General features: G+C 34.3%; 1 protein-coding gene across 1 annotated transcript; it reads left to right on the forward strand.

The window, feature by feature from the left end:
* Positions 1 to 837: 837 nt before the first annotated feature.
* On the forward strand, positions 838 to 4,479 carry LPXK (tetraacyldisaccharide 4'-kinase family protein). Its single transcript, XM_047294737.2, has 8 exons — positions 838 to 1,107; positions 1,248 to 1,371; positions 2,091 to 2,324; positions 2,554 to 2,703; positions 2,867 to 3,076; positions 3,538 to 3,597; positions 3,855 to 3,935; positions 4,041 to 4,479. Exons 1-8 carry the CDS (start codon positions 935 to 937, stop codon positions 4,200 to 4,202), a joined length of 1,194 nt encoding a protein of 397 aa, XP_047150693.1. The 5' UTR covers positions 838 to 934; the 3' UTR covers positions 4,203 to 4,479.
* The last annotated feature ends 17,588 nt before the right edge of the window (positions 4,480 to 22,067 follow it).

Here is a 22,067-nt window from a genome sequence, read left to right on the forward strand (position 1 = left end):
ATGTTCTCCTAGTTCAGAACACAACCTACCCACTCCAAAAAAATCGCAACTTGTAAAAATGTACCTAAAATTAAGGTTGGACGCTAGCCCCTGGACAGCAACACTGTCACGTTTTCCCCAGCTCAGTTAGACACCTTCCCGAAGTCCAAAATATGCGTATGAGTAGTCAAATTGAAGCTCTTTGAGTCTAGTTTCCAATGAAACAAGAATCAACTCAATTAAGTAATAAGCAAAACAGTCATCATAGGTCAAAACTGAACATACCTGAGCGTGATTAACGTTTCCGAGTTTTAATAATTTTACTGCAGCTAGCCCGGTAGTCCAAAAATTTATATTTATATGTCCAATTAAAGATATTTGAGTCTAGTTTTCAATAAAACAAGAATCAACTCAATTGATATTTTCTACAAAAAGTTATGATTAAAATAGTAAACCATGTCAAACCTGACAGCATTCCATTTTACATTATAACTTGAACTTTTTACAACTTGGTAAATTCTTGAGGTTCTAGGGTCTTACAGTTATTATTTTATCGATGGTACTTTATTTTTTATGTTTTACATTTGATGGTGAAATTATGCATTATGTGCATAATTATAAGTAATTTAAAGTAAGTATTATTGTAAATAAGTGACGAAATTGGTAAAATTGAATATGTGAAATTAGAAAGATGTGTGATAACCAATTTGTAATACAATTTATTAATGAATTTCTCTCTTATATAGATATCACTAAAGTGCTATCCAAACAATGAATCATTTACATGGTAAACTTTCTATATTTATTAGAAAATATTTGTATAATATATTTATTAGGAAAATAATTTTTGTATTATGATAAAGAATTGAAAAATTAGTTGGTGTGTTGGGTTAGAGTGTGGCAAAAGGGTTACAGGAAGGAAGGAGAAGAAGAAGAAAAGAAAGTAAGAAAATTGATGGAGAAACTGAGAAGTGCGGTGAATGAAATAGCCTACGCTCACACTCTCTCTCACCTCACTCCATTTCATCGCTCTCTGCTCCCTTTCCTTTCCATTGCCTCCACACTCTATAAACTCGCCCTCTCACTTCGCCGCTCACTTTACCAATACCGTTTCTTTCAAGTCCAATGGTAAATTTTCCCTTTTCAGTTTGCGCTTTCGAATTTAGGAAATTGGAATTCATGAAATAGCGTTTCTAATCTTTATCCCAACAAATCCTTAACTTCACTAACTAACTGTGTTTTCTGTGGTGTTGTTTTTGTGTGTGTAGTTTGCCAGTTCGTGTGATCAGTGTTGGTAATTTGAGTTGGGGAGGCAATGGGAAGACGCCGATGGTGGAGTTCATCGCTCTCTGCTTTTCGCGTCACGGAATTTCACCTCTAGTTCTTTCTAGGGTATTTTTTTTTCTTTTTGCATTCCCCGAATTAATAGCTGTTACTGTATCTTCTTGGTTCAATTTTTATAGACTAGTGATTTTTTTCCCACAGTAAGCCGAAAAAACATAAATGATGAATTTAACTAGATAAATTGATACTTTTCTTAGTGGTTATTTATTAATTGATTATTAAGCACTTCTAGTGTAACAAAAAAAATGACAGTAGTTTTTCATAAGCTCGTACATAAATTAAAAAAACTAATGTGAAATAACTTTATAATTTAGTATATACATAAGCTGATTCTAGGTTATGGAAAAGCAGATTTTATTTTTTCTTTTTACTAAAACAACATATATTTGTTCTCACTTTTAACATTATTTTTTCTTCTTACGTATCCTGATGCCAAGAGGCTCCTGGATAAGCAAAGGGATGAAACAATATAATTGTACGCAGCCTTTTCAATTACACCATGTGTTCATTGGTTTCTCAGTTAGTCCAGTTTGACTGACTGGCTAGTCTGAACTGGCTTAGATAGCTATGATTATAAGTGCATAAATTATTAGCATAGTTTGATAATTGGTTAATAATTAAATGTTACAGTGGCTGATGTGTGTATTCTTTTGCCATACCTTTAGGATTTACCTCCATGTGAAATAATGACACTTGGTTATGACTTATGCCGCTTTTCTTGATTTTTGTGCTCTTAAGTTTAAACCGAAGCGGTCAATGTCTGGCAGGGTTATGGTGGTGGGGATGAAGTCAACATGCTTAGGAGGCATTTACTTGGGACACCAACTAAGATTGGTGTTGGTGCTAACCGAGCTGCTGTTGCAAGGCATTTTATCCGAAAATATGGCTACATTGATATTTGTAAGACTTCATGGCACGAGAAACAATACCTTGAACGGAAGGTTCAGAATTCTCTTCATTCAGAAAAAATTGGGGTTGTAGTTCTTGACGATGCTATGCAGGTAATGCAACTCTTCTCCCCACTTGATTATTTTCCTCACTTTGTTGATTTACTATTTCAGGATTTTGTTCTTAATGATATCCTGAAAATACCTTGTTCCCCACTTGTGATCTGCTCTGATAATTATGTTACTACTTTGGTGCTAGTGACACAAATGCTTGAAATTAAGATTTTATCTTTTGCCTTGATGTGGCATTTGCTCTAAACCGTATTATCTACATGTAAGGTAGCATTGGAGCTTGTGGCGAGATTTGGATATTGTAATGGTTAACGGATTAACACTTTGGGGTAACCTTCAACTATTGCCTCGTGGACCGCTAAGGGAACCTTTGACTGCACTTAGGCGAGCAGATGCAGTTGTAATCCATCATGCTGATTTGGTATGATAAAATGATATATGTAGTTCCCTTTCAAGAAAATTGCTTACCTTTTTGACAAGCTGTTCTTTCATCAGTGTAGTTTTGCCGTTTGCATGAGCAATTTTGGTTATGCTGAGTTTTAAAAGCTTGTCATATTACTGAAAATTGTACTTTGGTAGAACAGGTTTCTGAGCATACTCTGAAGGATATTGAATCAATGATCTTAAGGATTAAAAGGTCTGTTTGTATTTTCTTTACAAAAATGGATCCAACTTACTTATTTGAGGTGGGAACTATCAATGCCAAAATACCATTGACGGCTCTTCATGAAGCTACTACATTATGTGTTTCTGCTATTGGTTCTGCGGAGCCTTTTGTGAAGCAGATTCAAAAGGTATTCATCCGTACTAGTTACTCCTTATCCTAATGAAATTTAATTGATATCTAGCACAAACGTTTTAATTGACTGTTTCATTTTAACATCCTAAGACTTATCCACCATTTTATCTAAAATCATATAATTGTGAAATTTCTTAACTTTCGGATCTATTAGAAGTATAATAACTCAAATTCTTGTTAATGAAATGTATAACTAAGTGGGAGACATTCTTGTCACAACTGTTTAATATAATAAATACTAAAATATACTAGAAAATGATCGACTATGGAATTGAGAGACAATAAGGATTAAACGGGTGTTCCACGCTTAATGACTAACACATACAAACCCCTTTGTTTGCCATGCTATCTAAATATAATGGTGTATGGATTTTAGGTGGATTTTCACTCTCTTTTCTCCTCTGTCTGTATTTATTATTTAATCTCTAAACTGCAGATATCTTGATGCTGATGCAGATGCGAGCACTTTATGTTGATCGAATAGATTTCAGTGATCATCACATATTCCATGCCAGGGTACACTTTTCTCCTGAATTTGGAAGAAATAATTTGTTGACTGACGGCATACCATGTTAATTGAAAACACCATTTAAACCTGTTGTGTTTTTCTGGATGCTGTGCTGTTAAAATGGACAATGGTTTGTGAGATAGCTGCAAGAGGATCATATTTGAGCTTTGTCTACTTTTTTATTAATTTATTTTGAATTTTCTTATGTGGTTTAGTTAGACACTAACTAAGATGCTACTTTATTCTATATTTTCAATTAATCCAGGATATTGAGATAATCAGAGCCAAACTTAGAGAACTAGAGGGGAAGTTTGATTCCAAACCAGTTGTTGTAATAACTGAAAAGGTAAGTAGTCATACTTCCCATATATATTTTATTGTGTGCAGTGTATGTATTGAGTTACATATATTTCTTAGCATCTGGAATCACAGCATTATTTCTTCTTGGCAGGATTATGATAGGGACCCTGAAATTCTTAAGCAATTGTATCCATTTAGAGTTTTTGTTCTCTGTTCTGTATTGAAGGTTCTACCCTATAGAGGAAGCACAGAGGATAGCTTTAAGAAATTTCTGAAGGATCATTTAAAATTAGAACGGCGTCCAGCACATTAGCCCTATGTCACTGGTCCTGGTTACTTTTATATAGTTGATGGTATTTTTTCCCCCGAGTTACGCAAGGGACCAATAAAGTTGATACTTATTGTTTTTCAGAGACTAATAATGTACTAGGCATAGAGGGAGAATGATGGAACAATTAAAGTATCTCTGGTTTATAATCTTGAGGAATATTTAGTTACTTTTTCTTTAAGGACCAAATTGAGTAGAGTGATTTTTTATTCAAGACCAGATTTTACTTTTTATCAAATTACTATATGAAATTCTTAGTATTAGACAATTTAGTTTCTAACGCTTTAAATGTATTATTTTAGTCTTTGAAATTACCAAACGACAGGTATCATTTGTAGAGTAATTCTTATTTCAGCAATTAGATTGTTCTTTCCCATCTCATGATGTAAAAGCGGATGAGGTAGAGTTCAAATCCATAAAATCGATATCATAATCTAATCATCTTTCTTGTTTGAAAGTGAACAACCTTTTCATGAAATTCAACAATCCTTGATAATATCTTCCCTGAGATCCTTCCAGACCTCAAAAGTAGATTCCACCCTTTGTAATCTTTGTGTAAATGATTGATATAATCCTTGATTAACCTGTAATAGGACCCTGCATGATCCAAAAGGTAGATAATGTATAGATTTGAAGAGAGTTTTATCTATAAACTGGAATTTATTCTTCAAAACAAGAATAATAATAGCATCACGTATAGATTTTCATTAGAATGAAGAAAACAAGTGCTCAAAGAATCAGTGGAATTTCAAAGCTAAGATATTGTATACTACCAACCAGTACGCAATGTCTTGAACTAAAAGTTACATAAAATAATTGAACTATCAGAAACTATAGAATTATTGAATTTTATGTATTATGAAAGACTTATAAATATATTGAAACGATTAAACAAGAAAATATCATAACTAAATGTTAACTTCACACTATTTCTTTCCCTTGTTAACCAATAAATGCTTTTTTATATGCTTGTCATAGACTCAAACAGAATGGAGTGTGACGTGTTATTATTAAACTCCTAAATTTCGATTGGGACAGAGCCAAATAGTGTGTGTATCAATAAGGTCACAAATATCACAATTTCCTTTTCTTTCTTTGTAGATATCTCAACATAAATTATGATAATAATAAGTTGAAGTTGTTTAAGATATAATAGTGACTTGTATCCAACTGATTGATAGCGATTGTTACGACGTGGTGCCACAAGTTCTAACATCTTTTACTATATTAAATTAAATATTATGCTGAATTTCGATTGAATCAATGTTATCATGTAAACAAATGTATATTTTAGCCTGGGGTAAAAGTTGAAACCTTAATTTCGCTTATTAATAATTATTTTATAAATCATCATTATAATTATACAAGTTAAAAGAATTGTTAACGTTGGCACATAAATCAAATATGTAAAAGGAGTCTATTATCTACTTTTCGGATTCTCTAAATTTGTCATAACTTTTTAAACAAAATATATAACAAGAGAGGAAAATCATAACTAGTTTGTTGCCTGTGTTTGATTTTTGGTTGAAAATATATTTAAATTAAATATATAAATATATATATATATATATATATATATATATATATATATATATATATATATATATATATATATATATATATATATATATATATATATATATATATATATATCCTTCAATGAATAAACACACTTATACAATTTCATTTTAATTGATTTTTGTAACATTCCAAAAATACAGTAGAACCATATTATGGAATACTCACAATTAACAATATTACAGTTCAATTCTGAAAGAGAAGAGATACGTTTATGGTCGAACAACCTTACAACAATACTCCAGAATTTAAACTTTACAAAACAAAAGTCTATACCGAACGATTCCAAGACTAAGCTTACACCGATCGGTTATACAAAATAGAACCCATTCTAACGACCATACGGTCCTATGGTTCAGCTTTCACTTCCACTTCTTCCAAAGCTTCTTCCAGTAAACACTCGTCCCCTTCTGCTCACATCCATACGATGATCATTGCAACAAGAAGAATAACCGGACGGACAACAAGACAAAACAGGAGAATAGGGTAACCTTATCTAATTTAATTAATTAAAAAAACATAGAATTCACACAAATCTAAGATAAAATCAATAGGTCAATCATGCATCAACGAATTAGACATTTCCAACCATAACCATACAGTAATGCATGCAATGACCGACCACTTTACTTCTGACTGTCCGGACTATATGAATTCTGTGTAGCTACAACGTTTTTGCACCCGGGTGATGTAATAGCTGGGATGCCCTCAACAGCGGCCACCCGAGGTTAGTCTGTTTCGCCCAATTTCACCTAATGGACTAGGACCTTCTGCCATTCTCACACATGACTTACTCCTCTCTACTTGAGAATGAGTAATCACAAAATATCAGGATAAACGCTAGCTAAGCATAACCACATTCATACTCTACCATTCTAATAACCAACCATGAGATATTCCTCCCTGGAATACTCTTTCATATCCATACTATTTCATTCATATCACATTTTAAATATCATCATATTTCATCATCAATACAGTCAAACGGAACCCAGAAAACAAGATCCCATCTTGGAACAGAACTAAAATAGATAACCTAAATCTTAGAAGCAGGAATGAACAAGAGAATACTTTTTATACTAACATAACCGATCACTCGGTGTAAGACCGAGCGGTCTTTCACTTATCCACAGAACAGGATCGAACGGTCCATACTAAATAAGACTTTGGTGACACAGAACGTTTACTCGATACTCAACAGTTATGACCGAACGGTCTTTACTAGATAGAACTATAAGAATGTACGAAATACATATAATTAGACTTAACCTAAAATCATGAAAGCTTTTAACCGAAACCTGAGAACTTAAACCGAACACCACAAGCTTTTAATCGAACACTACTGAGTTGGACCTAACACCCCTAGTTTCAAATATAAGTACATAATTGAGGATTATAACAAGACCGAGCGCTTGGTTCAAGACCGAGCACTACTGAGACCGAGTGATTGGTTCAAGACCGAGCACTACTGAGCTTATACAATGAAGGAATATATTCTAAATACAAATATATATAACTTATTTTCAACAAAGGATAAATATAATATTTAAGAATTTAAGTATTATTGAATACCTTAACTAAGCTGATTTAAGAAGTAAAAATAGGAAACTATACGTAGACCGAATGCTTATTTACAAGTATAATAATATAAAACCGATCGGTCATTAGCTGAAATTCTCTACAGAAGAAGAATCCAGATCAGACCGAATGCTCAAAGGAAAATCGAACAGTCAAGACTGACTTTCGAAAACAGTTACGGAATACTGCAGATTGAAACTCAGACTCTATTCATACCCAGTTTTCACCATGTATAACCATCACTCACATACAGACAATCATTCAACAACATTTATAATTTAATCTCAACCAAATATATATACAGAACATCAAACACCCAAGCCAACATTCAAAACAAAGAATCATAATTAAATTACAAGCTTCCCTTACCTCTTAAACTTAGTCGAACGCTCACAGTTGCAGTATCTGGCTCACCACTACTAATCTTATACACTTTAGAGTTTCCTGGTTTACGAAAGTAGACCAAATAACATACCAGAGTTGCTATCAGAATTCCATAGAAGAAGATGATAAACTCATGCAACCAGAATTTGGGTTTGCATGTGACAGAAACAACCGTGCTAAGAGAAGAATGAACTTACCAGTTCAAACCAATAACTTGATCGGTGCAATAGAAAGCTCTTGACACCAAGAGAACTCAGACGTGGTCTGATTGTTGATCAAAAGAAGAAAAAGATGAGAATTCGTAGAGAGAAGAATGAGATTTGTAGAGAGAAGGAGGAGAAAATGAAAAACTCGGAAAGTTGAAGATGAAGGCGGCATGCAGAAAAATGGCACGAAATTTGAAATTTGACTTATAAACTACCGTCAAAACCGATCGTCCACTATGCAGCCCACACCTGTCTTCCACTTTCTGAATTTCAGAAACCCTTGCACCTACACCTGGCTTTCCACTAACACAGGGTTTTTAAGGGTCCTGACAATTTTACACAAATTCTATTTTTTATTAAAAGATTTCTTTTTCTTTTCATCTTTCAAATAAAATATAATAATAAAAATTTTATTCAAAATCTGATAAATATATTTAATAATAAATTAATGTCTTTTATAAAGTTCAAAAATTAGAAGTTCACTCAAATTAAAGATTTTATATTAGGGCGATTAAAGACACTGTCGTAGGTCAACAAGGTTTTCTAGATGTAGTAGATGGTGAAGCCAAACTTCATGTCTCAATCATCATTATAAGTGATTATTATCATTTTTCCATAACTTTCATATCAACTAAAAAGAAAGAAACATCAGAGTAGTTATGATAAAATCTTTAAAAGATAAACATCTTATATAAAACACAGTGAAAAAAAAAGAGAAATTATTCATATTTTTATATAACTAGGGAGAGCAGTTTGTTAATAGGGAATTGTTTATAAAGTAGGTTGAAAGTTAGTTAAACAAAATTATTTATCTATGTTTCACTAAGCATAATTTTTTTTTTCAAATTCATTATAGTGAGATTTTACTTAATTTCATAAAACAATAATAACTATTGTAAAAATGCATCATTTTTAATTATATAATTTACAATTAGATCATTATTAATTTTTTTAACATTATCAAAACAATATAATTAATCTTAAAATTGAAATACTAATAACACAAGGTATATTATATATATATATATATATATATATATATATATATATATATATATATATATATATATATAAGGATAAGAATGTGAAATAAAACTAACTATGTTGGTATAAGTCCACCTCAATTCAACTTCAACAGATAACATTTGTTTGAATGGAATATGATTTTCCTCAACATATAGACTCAAGTTTGGTTGAAGGGTCTTTGGGAAATTTCTTGTCCACAAATATTTCTTTGATTAGCTTCTATTTATATAGAAATAATTCTTTTATATCACGGAAATTCAACTTCTGAATAAATGAGAGAAAAATCTAACAATTATGTTAGGCACATACATTTACTTTGTTACAGTATGCATATATTAATATTTTTTAATGTTAGTTTTATTTTGTTATTACCTTATCACCAGTTAAATATACAAAATTATTAAGAGGTAAATAGATTAGATCTTCTAAGTTTGAATTTTATTCTCTGTAAAACTTTAGTAAGTTTTTATCCCTACATTTACTAAAAGGACTAAAACTTACCTTTTTCATGAAAAAATAAATAAATTTTATAATCTATTAATTTTAAAGAAACTAAAATTTTGAAGGATCACAACACACTCTTCCCATTATAAAATTTAGACTTTATTCTTATTTTTTTATAATTATTAGAGTTATATGACATCCAATTATAACATTCCAAAAATACTATTTGGTAATCATATAATCATATCAATGTATAAATCTAATATAAAGTTCATAATATCATGTACAATCCTCCTTTTAACGCAAAATAAAGTAAAGAGTGTTTCAAAAGATTAAAAAAAGGAGTGATTAGTGTATAATATTACATGCTATGTATTGAGCTATCCACACATAATACTGGTTGTCGCAACCGGAATCGTGACGGGACGACGTCACCAGAAAAGGGCGCGGCTTTGAAAAAGAGATTTGGAGTCGCCACCATAGTTTATTATGGAAAACTACGGAAAAACCATAAAATGATAAGGCATGGTCTGCGAAAATGAGATTCTAAGTTCGGGAGTCGGTTATGTGTAGGGAAGGTATTAGCACCCTACAACGTCTGCCCTAAGGCAGTACCTTTAACTAAATACGCGAATATGATGTGGTTTTCAAAATGTTTAACTATCCCCTAAAATAAAACTCTAAAGAAACAAAATATATTTTTTAGTTTTTTGGGCCCTACAAGGATTGACCTTGCTCCTACGTATTCTCATTAAAATGAGAAATCAGGGTTACCTAGTTCTTTTAGAAATTGCTTGAAAATTTTGTTTGAGAAATTGATTATGGATAAATTTGGATTTTTGGGGAAGTGAACCTGACTAGGACTAGCCTTGCTCCTACGTATCTCCACTTTTGATGGAGAATCAAGGATCACGTAGTTCTGGCTGAGAGGTAGTTCGTTTGAAAATGTAGATGTTTTTAGTTTTTAACGATTTTATATTTTTTGGTATTTTTATAAAAGAAAGAGAGAAGGTTTTCAACACAAGGACAATACGAGCGATCCCACATGTGCTTAACCCTTAAAACATTTTTTGGTATTTGTTTTTTATAAAAGAAAGAGAAAAGATTTTTAGCACAAGGACGATGCGAGCGATCACACATGTGCTTAACCTTTAAAATATTTTTTGTGTATTTTTTAGAGATAAAAACAAAATTGTTTATAAATGAAAATTTAGAATAAAAAATAGTAAAACAATTATGGAACAATAAAACCAAATTTAATAAGATAAAACAAAAAGAAGAGGTGAAGGGATAAGAACCTGGATGAGAAGACAATGATAGTCCAATCAAGATGCGAGTGAAAATAGAGGCTTCAAGAGATGTAGATGTTGGTATGGAGAAGAGGTGTGTTGAAGTGTTTCATGTGTGGTGTGTGTAGAAGAATGATAATAGGGGAGATAAGGAATGTGTGGAAAGATATGTAGTGTGGGAGAGAAGAATGAAGTAGAGTTTTGGGATGGAAATGAAGAGGTTTGGTGCGAGAGGGAAAAGAAGGATATTGTGTAATTGTGTGTGTGTGTAAAAGGAGTGTAGAGAATGTGGGTATTTATAGAGTTAAGGATAGAGAGAGTATTAAATAAAATATAATTTTTTTAAAAATGAGTGGAAAAATAGAAAAAGTTAAAGTGAAAAATAAGTAAAAGAAATAATATAAAAAGTTGGTGGAGAGATTAGGTGAAATAAAATTAAGTTAAAGAAATAATATAAAAAGTGGGTGGAGAAAGTCGGTGAAATAAAATATAGTAAATAGTAAAAGTTAATGTGAAAAATAAGTGAAAGAAATAATATAAAAAGTGGGTGGAGAAAGTAGGTGAAATAAAATATAGGAAATAGTAAAAGTTAATATGAAAAATAAGTGAAAGAAATAATATAAAAAGTGGGTGAGAAAGTACGTGAAATAATGTTGATGAAGAAGATATAATTAAAAAATGTAAGTGAAATAATTAGAAAAGTTGGTATATAAAAATTAATAAGAAAATGAGGTGGAAAGTAAATGAAAAAGGTAGATGATGTGGAATGTGATATGGAGGGTGAGGTGGATGGTGATGTGGAGAGTGGGGTGTGATAAGAGAAAAGGGGTGGTGAGGAAGTAAAAAAGTGTGAGATTATTTTGGGCCATTGAATTAAGGAATAAAAATTTAATTTGGGGGTGCAAATAATAAAACAAATAATATTTTTTTATTCTTTTGTTCTCTTTTTTATGGTTTAATGTCTCAATAGGTCCTTATTTTCATCCAGAATTTGAAATAGGTCCCTGTTATTTTTGAAGTCTTAATTAGATCCTTATTTTTGTTAATTTAATGCAAATAAATCCTTTCCGTCAATTTCATAAAACGACGTTAATGAGTGTGTGACGTGGTCTGTGTGAATGCAATTTTTTAAAATTCAAAATTAAAGAATGAAGTAAATATAGCATAATTTATGCTGAAATTAATTAAAGAAAGGGCAAATATGGAAAATGATAATGTTGTTTTTGCTGAAACGTGCATCATCTCTGCAAGTGAGAAATCAAAATCAAATTGGGGGATTTTTCTATTCTAGGGCTTGTGTCGTCTCATAGTTGGGAAAGAGTGGATGCGCAATGGAGAATCAAATGCAGAATTCACATCCAACTTGTTCTTCAACTTCCAATGGCTGGCGGAATGGAGAGCCCAATGTCGTTTTTCGTGGTGTGTCACCCCTTTGTCTGTGTGGAGAGAAAACAGTGGTCAGAACAGCTGGAACGGCTAAGAACAGAGGGAAACAATTTTGGGGGTGCCCTAAGTATAAGGTAACCGAAACGTGGATGAGTTGTTGTTTGTTTTACTTCGAAGTCCTATTCATTGGGTTTTAATTTTTTTTACAGAACGGGCATGAAAACGGTGGTTGCAATTTCTTCAAATGGTGCTGTGATGATGGTAATGAAAGATGCTATACAAATCTAAAGTGCGAAGGAAAGCATGAGTGTTTGTCAAAGACAAAAGAAATGGGTGGGGTAGCGAATATGGTGATTGATTTGAAAAATTCTATTAGGCCCTGTTCTTTTGAGTGGATTTGAGGGAGTGGATTTGAGGGGATTTGAGAGGATTTGAAGATAAATTTTTTGTTGTTTATTTGAGTCAATTTGGAGGTAAATGAGAGTGAATTTGGAAATAAAATTTGTGAGAATTAGTATAGAATTGTATTGACGTGACAAATTAAAAAAATTTATTTCCAAATTCACTCTCATTTACCTCCAAATCCACTCAAATAAACGACAAAAAAATTTATCTTCAAATCCTCTCAAATCCCCTCAAATCCACTCCCTCAAATCCACTCAAAAGAACAGGGCCTTAAGGTTGTGGAAAAATGGATGAAGTTGTTGATAGGGGCGGTTTGTTGTATTTGTGTGGTTAATATTATTGTAATTTCAATATGGATGGCAAATCCATAATGTATTGTGCATTTTCGTTGTGATAGGATGCAGTAGGTGATGTTAAACTTAGTTTGTGATGAAAACAGGATTAACAATGTATTGTACTAGCAAAAATGAATGAAATGATGTTGTATTTTCCTTTTTCTTCTTATTGTAATTTTACACTTCATCTGTTATTGGAAGCTCAAAGACAGGGGGAAATTAATTGTTGCAGTGAGGAAACCTTAGTGATTCAAAATGAAGAAACTCATATTTTGCAGGCTGGAAACAGTGCAAATATTTTTGCTTGGCAAGAACATCATTCAGAGTAGAAACAGTAGCAGCATAGTACTTCTCTGCTTCTAGGCTGCTCTTAATTTTTGCTGCATGATACAACTGCCAAACAAAAATAAAAAACTCTTGTTACCACTCTGAAACTTCCTCAATCCTAAAATAATTTCTGGTGCATATCCTGCAGATTCTGCTATTTTTGTGGTGTTGTTTTTCTGGTTCTGTTTTTCTGGTGCTGTTTTTCTTGTGCTATTTTTCTGGTGCTATTTTTCTGCTGAGCTTTGGTATATTAAAAGTATTTTAACATGTTTTAAAATTGCAGTGTATTTTCAAAGCATTTGAAAGCACAATTGAGAAATAATACTAAAAAGTTAACAAAAACTCTATTGCTGAAGAACATCAAAAGTATACAAAGATTGGATGCACATTCTGCTGTTTTTGTAATAAGTGTATATCAGTATATTTTAAAATTTTTGGTATGTTAAAATTTTTGTAATAAGTTTTAAAACATCAAAATAAGTGTATATCAGTATATTTTAAAAGCAAAACAGATAAACAATTGATGAAGAACTACAGAGTTAAGTATCTCCTTCATCTCCCTTTAAACCATAGATACAATCGTGCTATTTTTCTATCATCTTAGAATTTGACCTCAGTGTATAAAGAACTCTTTAATGTGTAAATTATTCATGAAAAAAAAACATCAAATCTGATGACAAAACACTTAGAACAAGATTTGTATTGTATCAGTCTCTAATTAAAAATTTAGCAGATGAATCCAATACAAAACTCTGACAGCAGCAAACTTAAACAGGTTTGTATGATGAAAATATAGTTGTCTGTGTGGAGAAAGTTAACATAAATAGCAGAATTCAGAATATCACCTCCAAACATCCCATTATGCAGACAAAAACAAAGAACCTCACTGAATCAAAATGCTAAACAACAATGCAAACAACTCAGAAATATGTAATAATACTGAACCAAGCTGGAAAACATCAACTAGGAGAACTTAAAATTGAAATGGACACCCAAAACAAGATTTAGTACATCCAACACAGTACATTAAAACAATACATTTTAGTGTAATATTGCATAAGTGTAGTATTACATTAAAACATTAAAGAGTACATTAAAACAGTACATCCAAAAGCTTCTACGATGCAGCTACTTGGTCATTACAGACTTCAGATAATTGGGATGATGGCATTAGAGGTTGTGATGAAGGAGTAGGTTGTTGGGTAGCTTTGGGGCAACGACTCCTGTTATGCCCAAGCTCCCTACATAGCCCGCATCTCTTGCGCAAACCAGCCTTGGTCATTCGAGAATCATCTTTTTTGATCTCCCACTGTTCCATTCTTCTTTTCCTTTTAGGTCTTCCAGGCATAACTTTTTTGTAAGGAGGCATAACATCCGGATATGGTTGTAGATCCCACATGTTGTTGCCGTTGATGGGGAAGACGATTGATGCATATGTTTCTTCATAGGTGGACTTCATAAAGAAACTTGGAATGAACTGTTGTCCATCAATATTCAGAAACTTCATTGAGGCTAAGGAGTGGCAACATGGGATTCCCGTGATGCTCCATCTCCTGCAGGAGCATGACAAGTCGTCTATGTTTACAACAAATTTGTCTCTAATGTGGGAGACGTGTCTCACTTCAAACAATTTATTTCCTGACCAGTTGTGAACAAATTTTAAGAAAGATGAACAAAGTTTACATACAACTTAAGAAAGTAGATTACAATTCAGAAATAGAGAAGAAAGTTTACCTAGGAATCCAGTTCTTGGTTGATTGGGATTCCTTTTCAAATCTGTTCTGGATTTTTGGACAAAATGCTCCTGTAAAGGACTGTATCTTAGTTCTGTTTGTTGCCCATCTTTGCATGATGTACACCCTGATTTCTTCCAGCATTGTTACGATTGGTTTACTCCAGGTAGAACCAATACACTGTTAAATGCTTCACTCATATTGTTCACCAATGTGTCACATTTTGGTCTTGGACTGAATCTGGACCTTGACCAGTATCTACACCATAAAATATAGACAATTACAGTGCCTATATATGCAGCAGTGAGTTATAGTTGTAATAAAAAAGTTCAAAAATAAACCTTGGAGGGATGGCCATCAAATGCTTGAATGCGTCTTCATTGACATCTTTAATGTTTCTCATTTCCCTCTCCCAATTTTGTGGATGAGTGGTAGTAGATGCCTTCCACATCAGTTTTTTTAGATTTTTACCAGGAAATTTCTTCCTAAAGTTTGAATATAAGTGTCTGACACAGAACCTCTGATACACACCGGGGAGTAGCTCTTGTATTGCTGGTAGTAGACCCTGTGGGCAACATTAAATATGATTAAATATGATATATAAGTAATGAATTAATGTAAGAAAGAACCAAATTAAATATGATTGTTACCTTTTGTTGGTCTGACACAAAAGTTATTGATGAACATACTTCTTGACCACCAAGATCATCAATCAAAAGATTCAAAAACCACGACCATGAATCTTTGTTTTCCCCTTCTACCACCGCATATACAATGGGCAACATTTGATCATTTCCATCTCTCCCAACAGCTGTTAACAACTCACCACCATACTTCCCTTTCAAAAAGGCCCCATCTAGTCCAATTATTGGTCTACAACACAGAAAACTTTCTTTGCATGCCTTCAGACAACAGTAAAATCTCTTGAAAATTAACTCATCATCATTATTCTCAACAACCACTTTAACTGTAGATCCGGGATTTCTTCCCAACAACTCATGTGCATAATCATATATCCTCTTATATTGTTCTTTAAAGGACCCATCAATGTGCTCAGAAGCAATAGCTTTGGCTCTATAAGCCATACCCCTAGATATACCTATGTTCCACTTCCTTTGAACTTTTTCACGAATATCTACACCCTTCATTTTGGGATTTTCCCTTATTGTTTTCTCCAACTTTGAGCTCAACCACTTGGCATCAAGTAACTTGAGATTGAACTCCCTGCTACATGTGTGAATGTCATTTTTGGTTCTCAGTTGCCATGATTTCTCAGCCTCCATATAAGCACAATATATGGTCCATGGGCATTCTTCTTTTGCACCAAAGCACTTCATCCTCAATCTATTTTTGTCATTTTTGACAAACTTTATATTCCTACCATTTTCCAACGCATACCCTTTTAAAGCATCTATAATATCTTGCTTTTTTTGCAAAAAAAGTCCCTACTTCCCATGTAAAGTCCACCATACTTTTTGGCATACAAAAAGTACTAAACCTCCCATAACCTTCAATGTCATTAACCTCATCATCACTATCTGTTGCAGTAAGTAATTCCTCAGATTTCCACTCCTCATCTGACAAACCTCTCTCATCATGATCATCACTTTCAACACTCACATCATCACTGTCTTTAAGACTTTCTACTTCTACTTCCACTTCCACATTACCATCTATATCACCATCTACATCACATTGAACACTCACACCCACCAGTCCCTCTAAGCACTCATTATTTTCATGTTCATCAGTAGATGTACTCCAACTACAAACATGAACTTCATCCTCCACAAATCCTTCAACACAATTAACATCTTCTTCAACCTCATGGAAATCTTCTACGTCACCATGACCTTCAACCTCTACTTCAACAGCATCACCATGTTCTTCACCATGTTCTTCACCCTATTGCACCTCTTCTAAGTCACCATCAACTTCACCATCTACATGAACATTGTCACCATCTTCTTCACCGTCTTCTTGTACTTCACCATCATCATGAACTTGTCCTTGATCATTAGTAACATATTCAACCATATTTATCACTTCAGGCTCCGAAACAACATGTATAACGTATAAATGAACCTCACCATTAAGCCTACCTAAGTTAGCCATATGCATGGCACCAGTGTCATCACTCAATTCTTCTAACCTATTTTCCAACACTGAACCCCCTCCTAAACAGTACCATAATTCTTTAAAGTTATCATATCCAAAACTTTTCACTACACTAACAACCACAAAATAACTCCAAACATCAGGGTCAAAGGACAAAGTTGTTGTCTCTCCTTCATACTTCAAGGTACCATCAGTAATGAACTTCCCCCCATGGTGGAAAACATAGTGAAAAACGTTGCCCATTAAACGCACAACACAGTATCAATATATCTACATGCACAATGATGGACAAATTTATGATCACCAAAATATGATGTCACAAACTTGTTTAACAATCGACAAGTATGACCGAATCGTTTCAAGTAATAAACTCGGTAAGACCAAGTATCGTTCTCCCAAAGGACTCACGGCCTAGTTTAGTTATGTGATTTGTTGATTAGCTAAGACTTAAGAACAAAATAATTGGAGTTTAATATGCAAAAGACGAAAATAAACATGTATGCATGAGGTTGATCAATGGCTAAAACAAAAGACAAGCACTTTCAATGAAATATATTGATGAATATGTTGTTGGGGGTCAATTTCATCTTATCCACTCTCATATATTTTAGGAATTCAACATTCAAGTCATCATTGTTAATGCCACTCTCTAAATTACCTTTCAAGAAGGCTTCTCCCTAATTACGAGTTCATACAATTCCTAGCATTCCTAATAATTAGTTTATTTAGCACAGGAGCTTAAGGCAACCAATATACTATTGGGAGAAATTCCCCGGATCTAGACTTCCCCGTACGTTCCCGTATCGACAAAATCAATAATCATGCATTGAATGAGTTAAACAAAGCAAGCATTAGGCAAAGAGGAAAAACCCTAACTAATGATGAAAGAAAGCATAAATCTTAGATTAAGATGCAAGCACAAATTCCATATGAGAGCTTCAAAAGATTACATTGATTCCCCAACAAACATACAAGGTTTAGTTCACCATATTCATGGTGAACCTAGATGAACAATAATGAAAGAATGAAAGATAAAACCCTAGAAAGGTGAAGAGGTAGCCTGAGCATCCAAGATCCTCCTTCAAAGGGGTGGAAGAGAGAGTGTTTGCTTTGTTTCTGCCAAAGATACCAAACCCTAAGACATCTAGGTCTTTAAATAGGACATAAAAATGATAGAAAACGGGTCCAAGCCCAAACAGATCATAAAATTGCAGAAAACTGGCCCAAAACTCGTATGGTTGACTTTTTCCGTATTCTGGTTGACTGGTTGACTGGTTGACTTTTCTGGTTGACTGGTTGACTTTTCTGGTTTCTGGTTGACTTTTTTGATTCCATCTCTCTACTTCTTCACTTCTTTCACTAAATTCACCTTAAAACCTGCACAAAAACACTGAAATCAAGCATAAACCTGTCCAGCTCTCTTATTTATGAAAATATGGATAAAAGCATGATTTCAAGCTAGTTTCTAAGTGTAAAGGTTGCTTTTTGTGTCAATTTTAGGCATGAAAATAACAGTTTTTCAACTGTTATCACAACCCCAAACTTAGAACTTTGCTTGTCCTCAAGCAAACAAGATGTAACTCAATCTTCAACCAATTCATATGATGGTTCACTCATTCAAAAATCCTCTTTTTCAAGATAAGTAACAACTTCACTCAAACTTATGACCAAGAGTTCAATCAAGATGTGCACATGCTTTAGTGTTCACAAAGTCATTTAAATTCCAACAAATGCTATTTTTCATGAATGATCAATCAATTAAGCATGGATGTTCATGTGCTTATGGAATATTTCCTCACTAGGTAAAGTGTTTCACTCAACACACAAGTGTATAAGAGGTAAAGTGTTTCACTCATTCACTCCACTATCACAATGTTACATGAATCAACTTTGCCTTTCATTTTACCACAATCAAAAACATTCACAAGCATGCATCATCACAAGGACTTTTCAATGGCTTATAATGTGGCTGGGCTAACAAGAAAATTGGTTTTTCTGGATCACAAAATCCTTGAGTTAAGAGAATCATAACAACACAATTATTCTTATTCTTCCCAACTTGCCTTTGCATTTGCATTGAGCTTTGCTTCTTTTTCTTTTCTTTTCTTTTTCTTTTTTTTCTTTGCATATTCTTACTTTTTAGCTCTTAGCTCAATGCTTTTCCTTTTTCATGTTTTCCCAACAACCCCAAACTTGAACATTTAACAATACCACACAAGATCTTCTACTTAACTCAAGGTAAAGATTTTCAATCAAGGGTTTCAATGTATGTTCAAGGCTAAGGGTTCAAAGGATAGAACACAAAGTGTTCTCTTTTAGTGGGCTAACTTTATGAATCTGGCCAATAAAAAGGGTTCCAACAAACGACCTTGATCACATGATGCAAAACAAGCAATTGATTCAATCATAGAAAACCTGGGCAAAATCATTCATGCTTTCAAAGTAATAGCATTCAAACATAACAACTCTGGAGCTCAAAACCTCACATATAAGCTCATTCACATTTGACATACACATCCTGCTTAATCTCACAACCACAATCATGATATCCTGCATTTGTTCACAAAGCTTGTGAATCACCTGTATAAGCATTTTATGTGCACATCTATCTCAACATCAATCAATCACTAATCATCATCAAGCATTACTTATCACACAATCACAGTTAATAGCAAACCATCATAACAAACCATGTTTCCAATAGAGTACATCAAACCCTAATCTAAAACGAAAAATAAATAAGTTTAGAAAACTTAAACCAACAAAAGCATAAGTCCTGCTCTAGTTATGATAGCATTCATCAGTAAATGCTATCTCAACTCCTCATCAATCTGAGCTGTCCTCTGTATCTTCCTCTTCTTGGATCTTATAGTCTTGATTCTTTTTGCCCGATGAGGAGGCCATCCCTGCATCAAACATAATTCACGAAACCAAAAGATACATTGTTAAGCATTAGTAAACCACAATGAAGAAATCAGCCCCTTCAATGATGCTCTCTCCCAACCCCAAACTTAGATGGAAAACTAGTGAGCAAGTGAGTGGAAGGGAGATTTTCTAAAGAGGAATGAGGGAAAAGTTGTAGAGAACCTTTGAAAAGGTATGTAGGAGTGTGTGTGCAGAGAGGAGTCTGAAAGTATGAGCAAATGCGCAGCTTAGGGTATAAAAATACCCTAATGGGCTCGGGTCCCGCTAAGGGGAACTAAAGCCCATTCTGCGAGAGTACCGCTCAGCGGTAATTTGCCGCTCAGCGGCACTTTCGTGTTTGTCAATACCGAATTTCGTCCGGATTGGGGTTTTGGCTTTACCGTAGACTGTTCTCCTTTGTTTTATTATTTACCCTTTTTATTATTTTTTTTATTATTTTATTATTTTCGTTTTTATTATTTATTTATGTATTTTCTTATTAGTTTACTGGTGTCTTTAGTTTTTGTTTTTTTTTTAGTTTTTGCCTTTTTATTTTATTAAAAAAAAAAGAATTAGGAAAAGGGGACGTTTTGTCTTTAGTAAAAAATATGCGAGAAAAGAAAAGTGTTTTGGTTGGGAGTACGACGTGTACGTGTGTTGGAGGGAGAGGGTGCAAGAAACCGTTTCTGCAGAGTGTGCGGGTGGCAGAGACGTTTTGGAGCCTACATGGCATATGCACGGTTTGGTATACCGAGGGGGAGGGTAGCACAGAAAAGCAGAGAGAAAGGGGATTTTTGGGGGAGAGCTCCAGGGGACCTTCAACTTCACTGGATAATCATCCATTGCCGAGAAGGAGACATTGGCACCTGCAAAGAGAAACAAGAGACACCATTCAACAAGGAAAGGGAAGAAGAAGCCAGTCAAAAGGGAAAGGAGAGATTCATTGGAGGCGCAAGGTTGGCAGTAGCAATCGGATCTTCAAGAGGTAAGTGATGCCTTGCACTCCATGTTCTCCCATGAATATACCTCTGTTAAGTTGTTGTTAAATTGGCATATGATTGTGTCATGGTTATTTGTATACGGGCCATTGTTACCAAACACCATCGTCACCCTCCCCACATTCACTGAATCATCATCCATCATAACCTCATGACCACGGTCCATCATCTTCATCCCTTTCCTCTTCATTTTCATCTCCAACACCTTATACCACGGCCTAACCTCAAACTCCTTGACTCCCCTCACCCGTAACCATCCCAACCACACTTCCCTTTCACTCCAAGTTCCTCACCTCCAACACCCATCATCCATCATTGGCTACACGCCACAACTCTCAACTCCTCTATTTAATCGCATAGAGAAACACCTTCCTCTTCTTCAACAATCAGAAAAACAGGGAAGAATTCACTCACTCCATAACCCCTGTCGTGCTTCTTATCGCCATTACACCACACCTCAACCCAACGCCTTCATCATCTATCATACAGAAACTCATAACTCCATCCCACCGTATTCATTCTTACCGTTCGGCCAACATCATCTCCAACACTGAGCCGTCACCTATCCTCTGCATCTTCAACCATCTACCTCCAACTATAATCCAACCTCGACCCCCCTCACCCCAGGACCATTCATCATTTACTTCTGACCAGAGCCTTTGCCTCTCGCCACTTTCATCTCCGGCACCACTTCCAGTATCATCACTCTCATCTCCCCAACATCTCCGGCGCCACCTCCAACAAGCATAACCCAATCAACACACAAGGCAGAACAAATCCAGCATTCACCCCTCACATTCAGATGTACACAACACACACTCGTAATTTTCAAATTAATCAGTAAATCAATAAAAAAAAACGATAAAAATTAGGGGAAGAAGAGAGGGAAATGTGGTTTTGCGGGGACGATTAGCAGTCGGGAAAGCCCTCGAACGGAGAGGGAGGAAAGTGACACTGGTGGCGCCGGTGAAGAAGCGCGCTCCAGCTAGAGGCAACGGTGGCCGGCTCTGGCAGAGGCGGCGGCAGGAGGTGCCCAAGGTGAAAAAGCCTCAACCCTAGGCTAGTGCGAGAGAGAGAGAGAGATCGGGGTGGTCACCGGCAACGACCTTGACGGCGACGCCCTGGCTCGTGGCTTGCGG

The sequence above is a fragment of the Vigna umbellata genome, chromosome 5, assembly GCF_029865625.1.
Source record: "Vigna umbellata cultivar VRB3 chromosome 5, Vumbellata_1.0, whole genome shotgun sequence".
Taxonomy (NCBI): domain Eukaryota; kingdom Viridiplantae; phylum Streptophyta; class Magnoliopsida; order Fabales; family Fabaceae; genus Vigna; species Vigna umbellata.

Excerpts from the sequence above, each read along its gene's own strand:
- LPXK (XM_047294737.2), top strand. The coding sequence starts at position 935 with ATGGAGAAACTGAGAAGTGCGGTGAATGAAATAGCCTACGCTCACACT. Across the intron at positions 1,372-2,090 it reads CACCTCTAGTTCTTTCTAGG|GGTTATGGTGGTGGGGATGA; the intron begins GTATTTTTTTTT and ends AATGTCTGGCAG. Across the intron at positions 3,598-3,854 it reads ATCACATATTCCATGCCAGG|GATATTGAGATAATCAGAGC; the intron begins GTACACTTTTCT and ends CAATTAATCCAG.